Consider the following 15041-nt stretch of genomic DNA (forward strand, 5'->3'; position numbering starts at 1 on the left):
TTATTTTAAAAATACTAATTGGTAATCTTAATTTCCTTATTGAAATTTTACCAACAACTTATTTGAGGCTTCAATCCTTTTCTCCCACCGAACACTGGGAACACTTTTCATTTTATCGATCTCATTTATTATTGTTGTCTTCATAAAAGTCGATGACTTTAATCTTTTTATTAAATCCTTGATTTTCCAAGACATGGAATAATTTACCTCCTTCTTGTACCTATACTGTTACTATAACGCTCGTAGGTTTCTCAATATCATTAGTAAAACAAACACATTTAAAAAAAAAAACACAAAAATGCATATTTATTGAACACTTAAATTTATTGTTGGAAAAATTCCGGAAATATTTCCAATATTCATCCTGATGCAGTTCTTATCCTAATTAAGTTTAATTTTTCTCTTCTTTTTTTTCTTTTTTGTTATTTTCTTCATTATCTAGGTTGAGTTGGAGAACTGGGTAAATAGCATTCATAGTGCCTGTGCTGCAGCATTTGCTCGGCATCGTGGAAAAACTGGTACACTTCATCTCCTACAAGAGGAAATTTACCGCTTGGATAAAGCTATTGAATCGGTAAGTTCTTATTAAAATTTAATTTTAATTAAAAAATAAATTAAAAAAAAAGAAAGAAAAAAAGTGGTTTAGTCTCAACAAGTATGAGTTTTAGACGCGATCACTCCGGCGTATACGTAATATTTTTTTGTTTTACACATATCACAGAATATTTTTCTAACCTGTAGTTTACCTCCATAGACATGTTATATGTGTTTATATACATATGTATGTGTATAGCATATGGGGAAGATTGAAATTAAATAATTTTTCTGTATCCTCTTAACTTCCTTTTCTAACAACAACAAGCACGAAGAAATTATATATCCAAGTACAAAAGCTTTTTCCGTTCATACTCGTAGGTAGTAAGTTGAAATTCTCTTGTCTACGAGAGGACGGGACAGAAAGGTGGCGTTGACGGTAGATGGGGGAAGCACTTGATGATTAGTTTCTATCCTTTTACCAAAAAAAATTTAAGACAACAACAAAATGAATATGGAGCATGTGTACACTTAAATGAAAGAATAAAAAAAGTACTCAATAGTCTTAAACAAAGTCACACAAAGTACATACATATATAGAGAGGGTATGAAGAGGTTTAAACAAGTAGTATATAGTACAATATGTGCTTCCTTGTTGTTTTTTTATGTCAAATTCATTTTTACTCTTTTTAAGAAAGTCTTTCTTCATTTCATTTCGAAAGACGCATCCACTCAAATATTGAATTCTTTTGTAGCAATTGTTTGTCTTTTTATTGAAGAGTCCTTTTTTGCCTTTTGGCTTACTTTACTTTCTTTTCTTTTTTTTGTTTGTATCCTCCACAAAAAGGATAATGTTCTATTCTCTTCAAATATTTATTTCACAATTTTAACCAAAGGAAGAATTTAACAAAAAAAAAAAAACAAAAATGAAAATGAAAACCTGAAGTGAAATTGAAATGATGAAGTCAAGGCCGATTTTTTAAGTTTTTATGTGTATGTGTTTTGTTATAACAGAGAATTTAAAGAACAAATAGCTAGGTTGCTCTCAATTTTCAAGTCTAGACATTTGATTTATGTGGGCTTGATTTTGATACAAATATATTCTATGTTTTTTTTTTTAATATCCTTGCTAGCTCTGTAAAATTGGATTAGCTGATTTATTGCCACTTGGACATCCGAAGATATTTTATTACTTGTACAAACCATAAAAAATATGGTTCCTTTTAATGTATGCTTAAGTAAAATAAGCTTTTATCAGAATATGTAACTTCTTAAACAGGATTGTAATCGGGCTCAAAAGCAGTCTGCGTTTTAAATGTATGAACAAGAAAACGGCAGTCAGTTTAATCAAGTCTTGGAAAAAGTTACTAGACAAATATCATTTGTGAAATATTGTCGAAAGCTAAAAAGTTACATTAATAGATATTAAAAAAACAATGTACTTGATGTCTGTACATTATAAAACATCCAAGAACCTAAGTAAATAATATTGGAAATATAACTCATTGTGACCATAAATTTTATTGCTAGCAAAATACATAATTTTTTTTCTGTCAACGAATTATTTATTGAAAATTGGATGTCCTTGTTATTTATGACCAAATGACTTTCACTACACAAAAAAAAAACATTAATTAAGTTGTTTTCTGTGACATTCAATATCGAAATTTGTCCGTGAAATTGACTTATGACAATAAAATGTTCCTGATATGTCCTATAAACCATTTAAACTTTAAGTACATATAACATAAGAACTGTTTTGTCGCCATAAAGTTGTCAAATTTCGAATTATTTATAATGTTTTATTGTTTTTTGTTTATTTTAAAATTAATAATTTCTCAATGTGACAGTTTTGATATTAAATGAATGTGTGTTACACAGAGTTTAATTTAACAAAACTAAATACATCATTTGCCATTCCAAACTCTCCTAAAATTTCGATAAACTTTCTTGTGAAAACAAAAATAAATAAATTATATTTTTATAGCCACTTCCACCCTTCATTTCGTTGATATACCTAACATTTTAAATAAAATACCTCCTTGAGTTGGTTACAAAAAGCTCATAAATTATGTTCCTTAAAGAGGCATAATTCTTTTTTGTATAGTTAGTAATTTGTTTTGTTTTCAACAAAATTTCTCAAGATCGATGAAAATATAAATTAATCACATTCATTCAAAAAATGTTTCGAAACCCAAATAAGTGATGGAAATACTTATAATTTGGTAAAACATTAAATGCAAATAAAAAATTAATAAAATGTATTACTTTGTAGATTGATAAACAAAATTCCAAATTATTATCGTTCAAAAGAATTTGAAAAATAGAAAAAGGATAATAATGATTGAAAACATTTTATCCCCCTCAAGCAACAAAATATTCAAACTCAGCGTAAAATACTTCAAGTTAACTGACCCAAAACTCTCATTTGAAGGTCGTTTATCTTTCCAAATCGTGGTCCGAATAAAAGAAAAGAAAATACTAATGTCCTTGACAAAGTAAATATCTAATACATATATCTATGCGTAACGTTTATGTATCCTTTATCACTCTTTCTCTCTGTTGTGAAGAGACCATTTTTTTTGTTCATCTCCCTTTGGACTTTTCTTTTATATATTTGCTTAAATAACTTCACGGATATAAAATTCCGGGCATCGGTTTCATTATGTTTATCCCTTTTTCAATAGCAGTCAATCAAACTGTCATTATAGCTTAGTAAGCGCATAAAAACACACAAACACAAACTCAAACTCAAACTAACATACCCTCTTCCGCCCTTCCTAACCATGGTAAGAGCTACATATATAAAAGAGAAAATAAGGGCAAAGTTATTTTTATTGGCAACCCTTCGTTCCCAAGCGAAGACATCATTTACCGCACTCAAACCCTCCCACTACCACTATCTTAGTCTTGTTTTATTTATTCTTTCGACGACGCACTACGAGAGAGAGAAAAAAAACTTACCATAGATGTAACCGCGCCCTAACATTATGCAGGAACAGCAATAGTTGTCACGACCACCGCACCACGCCACCGCCGCACTGTTCCATAGGAAGCAAGAACCAAAGACCTTGTACGGAATAAATTGTGAATAAGTTACACAGTTCTTCACAACTGGAACTTGGAATTGTGCAGATTAATGCGCTGCTGACAACAGGTCAACAGCTAGTTGTTAAAATATAAGAAGGTCATTATATCCTTCAAAGCTAAGAGGAGTTCCTAGAGTAGGTACATTATTTGTGTGTTGATAACTGAAGTCAGTTTATTTTTCATCCACAGCAACATCAGCAGCAGTGGAATGAAGGAAGCAATTTTGTTTGTTTTTAAGGTTTAAACCATAAACATTTCCACAAAAACTTTTAGTTCAGCTCAGAATGAAATGACATTCACACATAACACACTAATAATACTCAAAAATGCATAAACAAGAAAAAGGACGAAACAGCAAAAACAAAATGCAACGCATTTATACAGAGATGAATAAAAAATCATCCGGAAGTCTGCTGCACCATATCATACCTACAGGTTTTGTCGAGTAGAGTACAGTGGTAGTAGTTTGCTGCGAGTGGCCCATGATTGCAGGTAGTCAAGAGTCGAGGTCCTACTCCTGGTATCCTGCAGCCTGCAGTTAGTAATTGTTTATTCGACAGAACTTCTTGTGCATATATGCGATGACACATGCCCGACAAACGCTTTTTCTACATTTTGCCAAGATTGAACAAAAGCTCAGGTCAACTACGATACACAGTCATACCTCGTATCTACCTATCTGATCTGCTAGGTTCTAGAAGTCGTATATAAAACAATATGCCTCACATATAGGATCGCAGGACATACAATTGAATTTCATGTCTGAAAACTGGACAATACTGTTGGGGTTTTCCTCCAATGTGTTGTTTTTTTCTTTTTTCAAAACTGCCTTTATTCTCAAAAAACCAGAACAAAAATTAAAACAACAACAACAAGAACAGCACGAAAAACACTGAGTGGGATTGAATGACGACAATCTCTGTGTTCTTATAGCGAACAAAGAGGAGGAGGAGGAACAAAAATGAAAAACTCGCATCTGGGTCAGAGTTGGAAAGTTGAACAACACCAATTTTTCTTTTTTTTTCTTTTTCATTGCTGAAACTTATTGTTCCTGTCTCCTCTCACAATTAGTGGAGATAAGGACTATAGGGAAGAATACAAAAAAAAAGACTTTTTTATCAACCAGTAAACTTCCGAACTCTCACTCACCATACCATACAAACAAACACCACGCCGAACCGCCACTACCCAATTAAAGGACACAATAAAAGCTTCATTATGCATAAAGTAATAAACAACCCACCAAAGCTTTTAATTAAGCAGTAAATAATTTTCAAACAAAAATAAAAAGGAAAATATGAAAAACACAAAAACACAAAAACAAAATGAGAGTTCAAAAATCTCCTATTTTCAAACCATGGCTTTATGACTATGACTACTATGACGACAACGACGAGGATGACTACTATAATAGCGGCAATGAACTACGTATTATGTTCCCCATATTGCCATATCCTTCCTAGCCCTAGCAGCAGCAAGCGGCAGCGCCAGCGTAGGGTATATTCACTTTTGTATGCGAACGAAATACTCGTATATAGCATTCTCGAATCTCTCCCTTTTCCCGAAAGGATAATACGATTCTCCTAGAAATTCATTCGTATTCTTTTAGGATTCTTTTTTAAGTTTTTCTTTTTTTTGTAATTTCTATCGTATGGCGCAATGACATTTTGTGTCTGCCACCCTTAGCGCAATGAGCTGAAGCCGTCACGTTGTCCGTCACTCACTATCATGATGTACATGTTGCCGTTAACGAGCTTATATATGTATATGTATGTATCTGCGTTTGCTCGTATTTTTATGTGAATGTATGTATATTTTTTTTATTCACATCAATGTCAGAGAAATGTTAATTAATTTTTGCTAAACGATCAACGACAACGATGACGAGGACGACGGGGAGACTTTTGTTTACTTACTCTGTTTTAGTATAATATGTATGTTATGTACGAGTATACGAGTATAGTAGGACTCTAGGATATGGCATAAATTAAAGCAGTTTTTTGCTTCTTCTAGATCATAGAATTATATGAGATTGCTTGCTTTAATGTTATAAAATATCTTCGTATGTGTCATTCACCCTTCTTACAAAAATTGGCAACTTGATTGTTTAGTATTCAACTGGTAAGACTATTTGTTTTTTTGTTGTTGTTGTTATTTTTTCTTCCGGATGTGATTTATATTAATACAAATTCCTAGGCTTTCCTAGCTCAATGTGTTCCTTAGAACTATTTAGCTATGATTTTTTGTAAATGTCGCATAAATTCCATTAAATACCAATGAAAGAGAACACTTTCGTAAATTAAAGAAAAACGTACACTTCCAAATCTTCTCAAAGTATCGAATGATAAATAACGTCTAAAAGTTCTGATTCTGATAGATTGTAAAAGTATTACATATTGCAGTAAATATCAAAAGTTAAATTAGCTCACTCGACTAGTTTAATTTAACATGAATTCTTGCAACTTTGCAATATACGGTGTATATTTGTGTCTTATATGTAAAGCACGAATTTGAAATAGACACAAACAAAGTCCTAAAAAATGGCATTAAAATGCCTTAGTTCGCCATTAAAATGCCCAAATTTAAACATTATTTTTTATATAATCATCTAAAATGTTCTATAAAAAGTCAAAAAATACTGTCCAGATAAATAATAAAATTAAAAAAAAATCTTTCCGACAGTGGAAATCGTTTTTAAAGTTTGTATTGTTTATTTCTGAGAAGCTTAGGGGAATCAATATGTTATTTATTTTTAATGTTGTATTCCTTTTTATCAAAACCTAAAAATATATCTCAAAAGGTTGTGTTAAACTTGTAGATCCTTAAGCCCTTTTTTGTACAATCGCCTACTTTGAAAACACTGTTGTAAGAAAATCTGTTTTAATATTCGTTTTCACATTTCTAGTACTAGTGATGATAGTTTAAGTTTGATCCTTGACTGTCTCACCTAAAGCTTTTTTCACAAGTGTTGCCTTCTGCAAGAAATTGACAAATCCTCCAAGAAGGTTATCTTGTCATGAGAAATGCTCTTTAAAAGTAAACCTCTCACTTTGAAATTGCGTGCACACATGATTGAGAGTTGTAAGGCACTAGATTTAGATAGATAGATATTTTATTTTCATAGATAAATGCTTTTTACAAATTATTGTTTTTGTTTTTATAATACGCAGCTTGATTAGAGATTTGATATTTAATTTATATCTTACAACTGAAAAATTTTATAATATTTTAAAGATATTTTGAATTGGAAATTACATTTGAAGGAAGTAAGGCACTAGAACTTAGTTTTCTACGAGCAGTAAAATGGCTTTAATCTTACTTATTTGATTGATCTTCTTCTGTACTTGCTAATCAAACAAGTTTAAAGTTTGCTAAGTTTAACCATCTTACTCAGCTTGTTAATGAACCTAGCGAGCAGAAAATACACTTGACTGGTTTCTCACTTCTGATCCTGATAAGAACAAAATCTGTGTATTGACGCCTCAAGGCATATCGGACCAACCTGTCATATCTACTAATTTCTCGTATCAAACAAATCAAGTTAAGGAAAGAGCTCCAAAATGAACCATTTGGCAGTACGAAAAACCCAACTGGGACGGTCTCAATAATTTCTTCAGAATCTTTAACTGGTCTTTCCAGATAGTGTCATGGCTCCTCCAGTTCTTGAACGAGTAAATGATTCTATTGGACCAATCTTTTGTTGTATTCGAACTGTGGAGAGAGTTCTTAAAGATCTCAACATTTATAAGTGAAGAGGTGTTCTCCACGCTAGCAAAACCACTGCGTAAGCTTTTCCATCTATCCTATTCTTCTGGGCTCCTCCCGAGTAGTTAGAAAACTGCATTTGGTCATCCAATCCCAAAAAAAAGGAGAATTTTATTCGCAGAAACTTCTTAATGACTGGCAATACGGCTTTCGTAGCAATAAGTCCACTGGTGATCTCATGGTTCATCTCACTGAACAGTGGAGCAAATCTTTTCATTGTTTTGGAGAAAGTAAGATTATTGCACTTGATATATCAAAGATATTTGATAGTCTGGCACCTTGCTTTTTTATAGAAAATGCGTGCTTTTGGTATTGACGAATCTCTTCTTCTTTGGATTAGAAATTATTTTTTGAACCGTTCAATACAAGTTGTTTTGGAAGGATTCAAGTCTGAAACATATAATGTAAATGCTGGTGTACCCTGTCTTCGACCCTTTACCTCATTTGTATTAATGATCTCCTGTCTGCTACTTCTAATCCAATACATTGTTTCGCTGACAATAGCACTCTCAACTTTTCATATGCGTTTCCAGACTCCTCTCCGGATGATGAACTGAAATGGCAAAATATGGTAAACTCATTTAATTCCGAACTACATGGCATTGTACAATGGGGAATAAAAAACAGCGTGGAATTTAATGCTTCGAAAACCCAATGCTGTCTTGTATCATTAAAGCGAGTTATACCCTCCTTGCCACTATCCATGAGTGGCGATGTCGCCAAGAATGACACAAGATGTCTAGGTTTTCTGATAAGATGCAAGACATTTTTCTCACCGACTGATCTGGCTACAATCTACAAAACCTATATACGTTCGAGACTTGAATATAACTCTCATCTCTGTGCTGGTGCTATACTAACTTATTTAACCATCTTGGACAGTATTCAAAGAAGAGCTTTGGTGACATTAACATCATAAACTCGTTTACGTCACTTGAACTTCGACGAAAAGTTTCTTATCTTACCCTTTTTTACCGTTATTTCAATGGACTATGCTCTACTGACATAGCCAGTTGCATTCCTAATGCTCACACTGTGTCTTTGGCATATTAAAGGTATTCAAAACCCTTTTAGTGTTCGCTTATCATAAAAAAAAAGTTAGGTCTAGACTTCCACAAGGGAACCATTTAGGACCTGTTCTCTTTATTTTGGTTATAATCACTCCACCGCCTGTGTAAAAGTGCTCTAAGTACATCATTTATGCATATATTGTTTCTATTTTCAAAACTATTTTAAGTGCTCGTATTTGAAAAGAATTGTAATGTGTCTTTTTCTTTAAGTTGATAAACGTTAAACCAAGAGATTAACAAGAAAGGGTTCTGTCATACCTTTCTCTAATTTGTTTGGGGCAGTATCATTATAAGCCTGTTCAAAGCAACCTTCGGATCCTTCTATTAAAAATCAGGTTTTTATAGTATTTGCTAGACGCTTGTCAGATTTGGTCACCAAATTACGTCACTTATAAATCCAGATTAAAACTGGTACAAGAAAGGTTAATGAGATTTGCTCTAAGAGGGTTAAGATGTGTATTGCAAACTGGCGGACTAATTATTAAATTAATTAATTATTATAAATTGTTTTAACATAATTTCCAGTTAACTACTTTTTTGTGAATGTTGTAAAGCTGGTACTAAGCTGATTTAGATAAATTAATGAATAAACATCACAAAATCAGATCTTTGGCTCGGTTTCCTAAACTTGAAAACTCTTTTAAGGACATGAATTATCCGTTTTTGTTTTTAAGCGCATAACTCTTTCAAAAATACAACTTCATTCAACAGTTGATATTAAAACTCTAAAAGTAGTTTAAAACAAAACTGAATAAAAATAAACATTAAAAGAGAAACTAATAATACTACAATGAATACAAAGACAAACGCAAGGACTAAAAGAGACATTGCAACAATTTCCTAGACAAAACAAAATTATGATAAACAAAATCTCAAGCTGATTTTATGAAATACAATAATTTTTGAGTCAGCACCGCACATTGCACAGTTAATTAGTTTCAATTATAATTTTTACCATTAAAGTTCTCGTCTTTTCTTATTTAATGACGGCAAGGATCTATGTCGAGATGAAAATAATCTTTTATAAACTTGTCCTCGTATTATAAGATTTTTTCCTTTTTTTTATTATGATTGCGCTATTTCTTGTTGTTTATGCTTTTGACAAGGCTTAAAAAAAATATTGCTCCAAAACGGAAGGAAGGGAGACAGAGGAGATCATCCAACTCCATCTATCACTATACTGCCATACCGACGCTGAATCTAAGAGAAAAGACAATTACTTTAATATCTCTCTGCGGGTAACAAATCCACGTCCTCGCGGAATTATAGACAAAGCCATGGACGACTACGACTACGACGACAAGCGACAGCAAAGGAGAAAACGCAGCAACAACTGTCTTCTCATATCATATCAAAAGGAAGTAATTACGGCTTAAAAAGAAATAAAATATAAAAATGCATTTCAAGAAAAATATTGTTGTTTTTTCTACAACTAACAAGTTCGTAAACGAGCTCAACGAATCCAACAAAATTCAAAAAAGAAAAACATTCAAACCAAAGGGAGTGATTGAAAGGAAACAAAAAGCAAACTCCAGGATGTTATTTCTATTCCTTCCGCAGAATAAGTTGTCCTCTTCATCTGTGTGCCTTTGTTTTATAGTAATAATATTGAATACAATAAAATAAAACAGAAAACCAACTAGAAGTATAAATTTTGTTCCCTCTCAACTTTCTTCCGCCAACAAAAAAAAAATAACTTTGTTTGCCTCTTTTGTACTTATGTTTGCAGAGCTTATCTTCCTTTTTCCAGAGTTAACAAATTTTTCAAAAACAAAACTGTCACAAATGTAACATGTACCTAACTATTTCAATACTAGTTATTCCACAGATATCCTTGGCTTTTTTGGAAAACAAAAAAGGTCATAAATAAATATTCAAATTTCAATTTTATCACAGTTTTTTTTCTGGGCGATCCTTGTCCTTAACCTTTTCACATGTCCCTTTTATGAGATAAACATTCTTAAACGATGTATACAACATTTGGTGCCAGAAAGCAAAAACAGAGACAAAAAATGGTGGTAATAAATTTTGAGTAAGGACACTCGCACTAAAAAGGATATGAGTATTTAAACTTTGCTCTCGTCGAACACATGTGACATGTGTATGTATTTTGAAGGACAATTTTTTAAAGTAAATTACTTTTAATAAGATTTGAAAATGTTTAAAGATTTCGTCTGCTATTTTGAATAAATAATAATTAAATGGTAGCCGAAAATCTGTAAGATATTTGTTTGCTAATTGAATTTCAAAAATTACGGTTTTTATTTTTGTCAAACAAACAAACCCATGTTTTATTCAAGTATAATGATGTCCTTAATTAGATTCTCGTCTTAACTTTCTATTATCACATCAGGCTTTCAAAATATGCCCCCTTTAAAAATGCTGAAAAAAAGATTCAAAACAGATACCTCTGCTAAGTTGTGAGTCATTAGTTGAATCTTTAGAAAGTTTTGAGAAATCTTGAATTTAATTCTTTAATGGTTTTGAAAAATACCCTTAGTTTTAAAATAATCGTTTTCAACATTATTTATGCAATACATTTCAAAAACTTAGTATTGTAGGCTTGTTTAGAGAAAAGATTCATTACGGAAACCAACATTTCTTTTAATGCGTTTCGTGCATTTTCTGCTTAAAACCGTTTTACCATTGCAAATGAATTAGCGTTTTTTTAAGTGAAATCTAACAACCTAGGACAATTTTTCCAAAATTTTGTAAAATACTGTTAATATTTCAACTAAATATTTCAAACAGGAAAAAAAGATTTGGAAAACCATTATAAGTTATTATTGAAGTAAGATAGACTGAAAGTGTTTTTCGAATTTTAAAAAGTATAATTTCAAAACCCTGATGTTATGAAGTTTTTTTGCATTGAATTTGAATTAAGGCCATCAAACAAATTTGAAAAGTTGCATTTTTATTGCCAGGAACACAACCTTGTCGACCAATGTTATCAAGCAAAATTAACTTCACATACATTTGGTGGAAAGAGTTCAAAACCTTCCATACAAATATTTATGTATTTTATATAAATTTGGCGTAGGGATGCAAAAAAAGTTAGAACGAGCTTAGCTTTTCAAAAGATCTCTTATGTTCAACTGTAATTCCGCTGTTTTCTCATATATAGATGGCGATACTGACCATTGACAGGCAATGCAGAATTTGTTCAAGCGAGTTTGACTTCTGTCAACGCATAATCAGTGCACTGCTCGTTTGATTCAATTGGAGGAAGTGGGATTCTTACTGAAAAGGACATCTAGGAATTGGTTTTGTCGCAGAGATGACAACTTCGCTTGAAAATAGAACTGAGAAAGTTGACGACCATCAAGTGTAAGCTCTTTTGATAGAGAACGCTACGCAATCCCAAAAAATGCTTGCTGTGCAATTGAATGTCACTAAACCATCCATACCAGAACGTTTCCTTGTCTTATGAATTGAACGCCAGGTAGTAGCAACTAAAGTCAACGCACTATCGCAATCACCAAAAAAGGTTCAAAACTACTTGGAGACACTCAATTGGAAAGTCTCACCATATCTTGCTTGTTTTCTAGACCTAACCATTTATAAAATTATTTCGTCAATGCCATTTCTCACGATTCTTAACAAGACGAAAATGTTTTGAAGACTCGTCTGTTCCCAAAAGGAAAGAATTTCTTAAGCGTGGTATCGGTAGGCTACCCGAGATATTGATTTTAAGAAAAAAGCGATTTTACTAAAAACAGGAGACTTAAGATTTATAAATTTGGTAACTTAAAAACGTCCCTGTCTTTAAAAAAAATTCTGATTTTGAATTCATTATTAAATACGCTGTTTAAACACGCATACTGAAAATTGCTAAACATTTAATTTTAATCTAAAATTCTCTTTTCAACTTAAAGCAAAATTCTTCTTGGTAACAAACAACATTCGTGTTTTCGTAATTTCATCATTTTTGTACTCCTTATGGCATAAAATCTTAAAAGTCATAAGAATTACCTGCTTAACTTTTTCTTAAAACTTGTCCCTTCCCTTTAAAATGTTTATGTAAACATAAACATTAATCCAAAAAGGTTAAGGAAAACACCAAACACAAATATTACTCACTTAAAAATTGGTGAATATAAAATATTTCAATACTGATAAACTAAATTCATGTCTTCATATTTTTTTGAAGCAAAATTTATATTAAAAATTGTTACTCTTGTAAAACAGATGATTAGAAATTTACTAAGGATCCCATTTTTATAAAGAACGAGTATAATCGCAGGTACACATAATATATAAAGACATTTTAGTTTAAACATTTTGATACAATCAATTTAAATTAAATACCCACTCGATATCATGTTTCTCGTCCTTTTGGCTAATTAGCTTTTTGTTTCGGACGATGTCCCTTTAATTGCTTCACAGCAACAGCAATATAGCAACAATCTTGCCTCTGAATGCCTTAAGGGATTGCTGTCCTAATTAAGCCAAAATGTTATTCTCATGACAAAAAAAAAAAAAACAACAAAAAAACGGATACAAATTTCAACACAAAAAAGGATATTTTACATAAACAAAAGCATTTTTCGCACCAAAGAGGATGAATATAAATAATTTCTCACACCAAGCTACACCACCACCACCACCACCACAGCAAGCAACAAAAAAGGACCTCCAGAGCTCCATTACTCCAGAGAAAGAGTTAAACAAACAGAAATAAAAACTTAAGCCAAAAACCATCCTCAAACTTTTTCAAGAACAATGAGAATGAGACAAAACTTAAAACAAAATGAAATCAAAAGAAGAGGAGTTGTGTTGTGGTGTGGTAAAGAAGTGTCCAGCATTCAAACATTGCATAAAATATTCAAGGATATTTAAAAGGACAATTGTACACGCATTTAAACTGGAGATGGTGGCTGGGCAATATTCTGCTGATGCTGATGTTGATGCTTGATGCTTCTGGCTTCTGGGAGGACGATGACGATGGTGGTGGTGCTGGGATACTCCTCTGCTTGACATCCCATTCGCGTCGTCCAAATTTTTATCTTTGTCGTCCTCGTTTTTATTATTTCGAGTACTTATAGTATTCTTGAGTACTCGTATAGCATAACTGTTGTACATTCTGCGTGGTGCAATTAAAATTCAGTTTCCATTTGACAATTTTAACGCTCTTTCTAGCCATGGGAAGTACTAGTCTTTCCTTGTCTTCATGTCGTCTGAGAGATTGTAATTTTTTTTGTTGCTACTACTCCTGGTTCTACAAAGAATTCTAGCAAGGAAGACGACGCGCGAGGACGCCAACAAGGATTGTAATGCGGTTTGCCATCGTGTCAGAAGATAAAAATCGCGTTGCAATTAATTTTAAGTAAAAGCAATGTTTACGGAAGTACAAATTAAGGAAGACAAGTTTTGGCGCTGCTGCGGCCCAGTCGTTGGGCGTCGCGTCTTTGCTGTCGCTCGGTTTGGTGGTGGAAGTTGAACGGAAGTTTATATTATTTTTTGTATCTGCTTCTATGTACAGAAGCAGAAGCAAAGAGGCAACAGTGTTTTTGTTTGTAATTTTTATGACGCCATAGGGAAGCTTTTAGTATATTAGCAGATTTTCTTAACTTTATGCTTTGATAAAAGAATAAAAACAAAAAACTTATGGGTCAGTAAAAAAAAAATTAAAGTTAAAAAATATGGAATGTACAAGTACAAGGACACTTATTTTGATGCTTGGTTTTGTGGGAGGGTGAATGTCTTTTTTTAAGACTTCAATCGTATTTTTTATTATTTTATAGTCTTGGAATTGAATCAATTAAGCAATATAATTCGATTAAGTGTTTTTCTTTTGTCTCTCTGTATTTATGTAGATATTCAAACGAAGCCAACATCCTTTTTCATAATATTGAAAAAAAAATAATTTTTTTATTGATCTCATCAAACGGTAAATTTGAGTAAAAGGACTTTAAGAGGACTTATATTTTATAGATTTAATTTTAAAATTACGATTTATATTGTCTTAATCAAAAAAGTTGTCGTTTTTAATTCGATGAAATAGATCTAATATCTACCCACAGAAATCTAAAAAGTGATATAAGGTCGGTCATTCTCCCAAAAATATGGAAATTTTATGACCGTCACATCGGTTCGATTATTTGTTGTATTTTGAATTGCAATATGCCACTTTTAATAAGAGTCTATATTAAATGTTTTGTCGAAGTCTGTGACATTTAATTAATGGATTAGAGTCTTAGCCTTAAATGTTGTCCCTAAGTTAATTTTATAAAAAATTGATGATTTAAGGACATGTTTGGCAGATCTGTGGCCACCATTCACTTCACCATATAACGACAGCTCCTCATTAAAAGAAATAGGGACCGACGATGACTCTGCAAGTAAGTTATGATGGTTCGTTAATGGTTTTAGGATTTTCTTCTCTTTTTATGGACTAACTTTTCTTATGGACGAACCCAATTAACCGTAAATAAGCTTTGTCACTAAGCATCGTAAAATTTAGAAAAGTGTGGTATAAACTTTGAAACAGATCTTGGTTCTTTCAAAAACAATTTTTACAGTTTAGAAGCTATGCTGAGGACTTTAACGATTTATGAAAAAATTGTCAAAACCTAATGAGTA

General features: G+C 32.1%; 1 protein-coding gene across 2 annotated transcripts in view; it reads left to right on the forward strand.

The window, feature by feature from the left end:
* Positions 1 to 15041, forward strand: part of LOC129946450 (protein still life, isoform SIF type 1) — a 325973-nt gene that overhangs the window by 196127 nt on the left and 114805 nt on the right. For both annotated transcript variants that reach the window (XM_056056633.1, XM_056056634.1), the window contains one exon: positions 443 to 574. In XM_056056633.1, coding sequence (XP_055912608.1) covers positions 443 to 574 — 132 coding nt within the window. The remainder of the gene's footprint in view (positions 1 to 442; positions 575 to 15041) is intronic.

Source organism: Eupeodes corollae, chromosome 2 (genome assembly GCF_945859685.1).
Source record: "Eupeodes corollae chromosome 2, idEupCoro1.1, whole genome shotgun sequence".
Taxonomy (NCBI): Eukaryota; Metazoa; Arthropoda; class Insecta; order Diptera; family Syrphidae; genus Eupeodes; species Eupeodes corollae.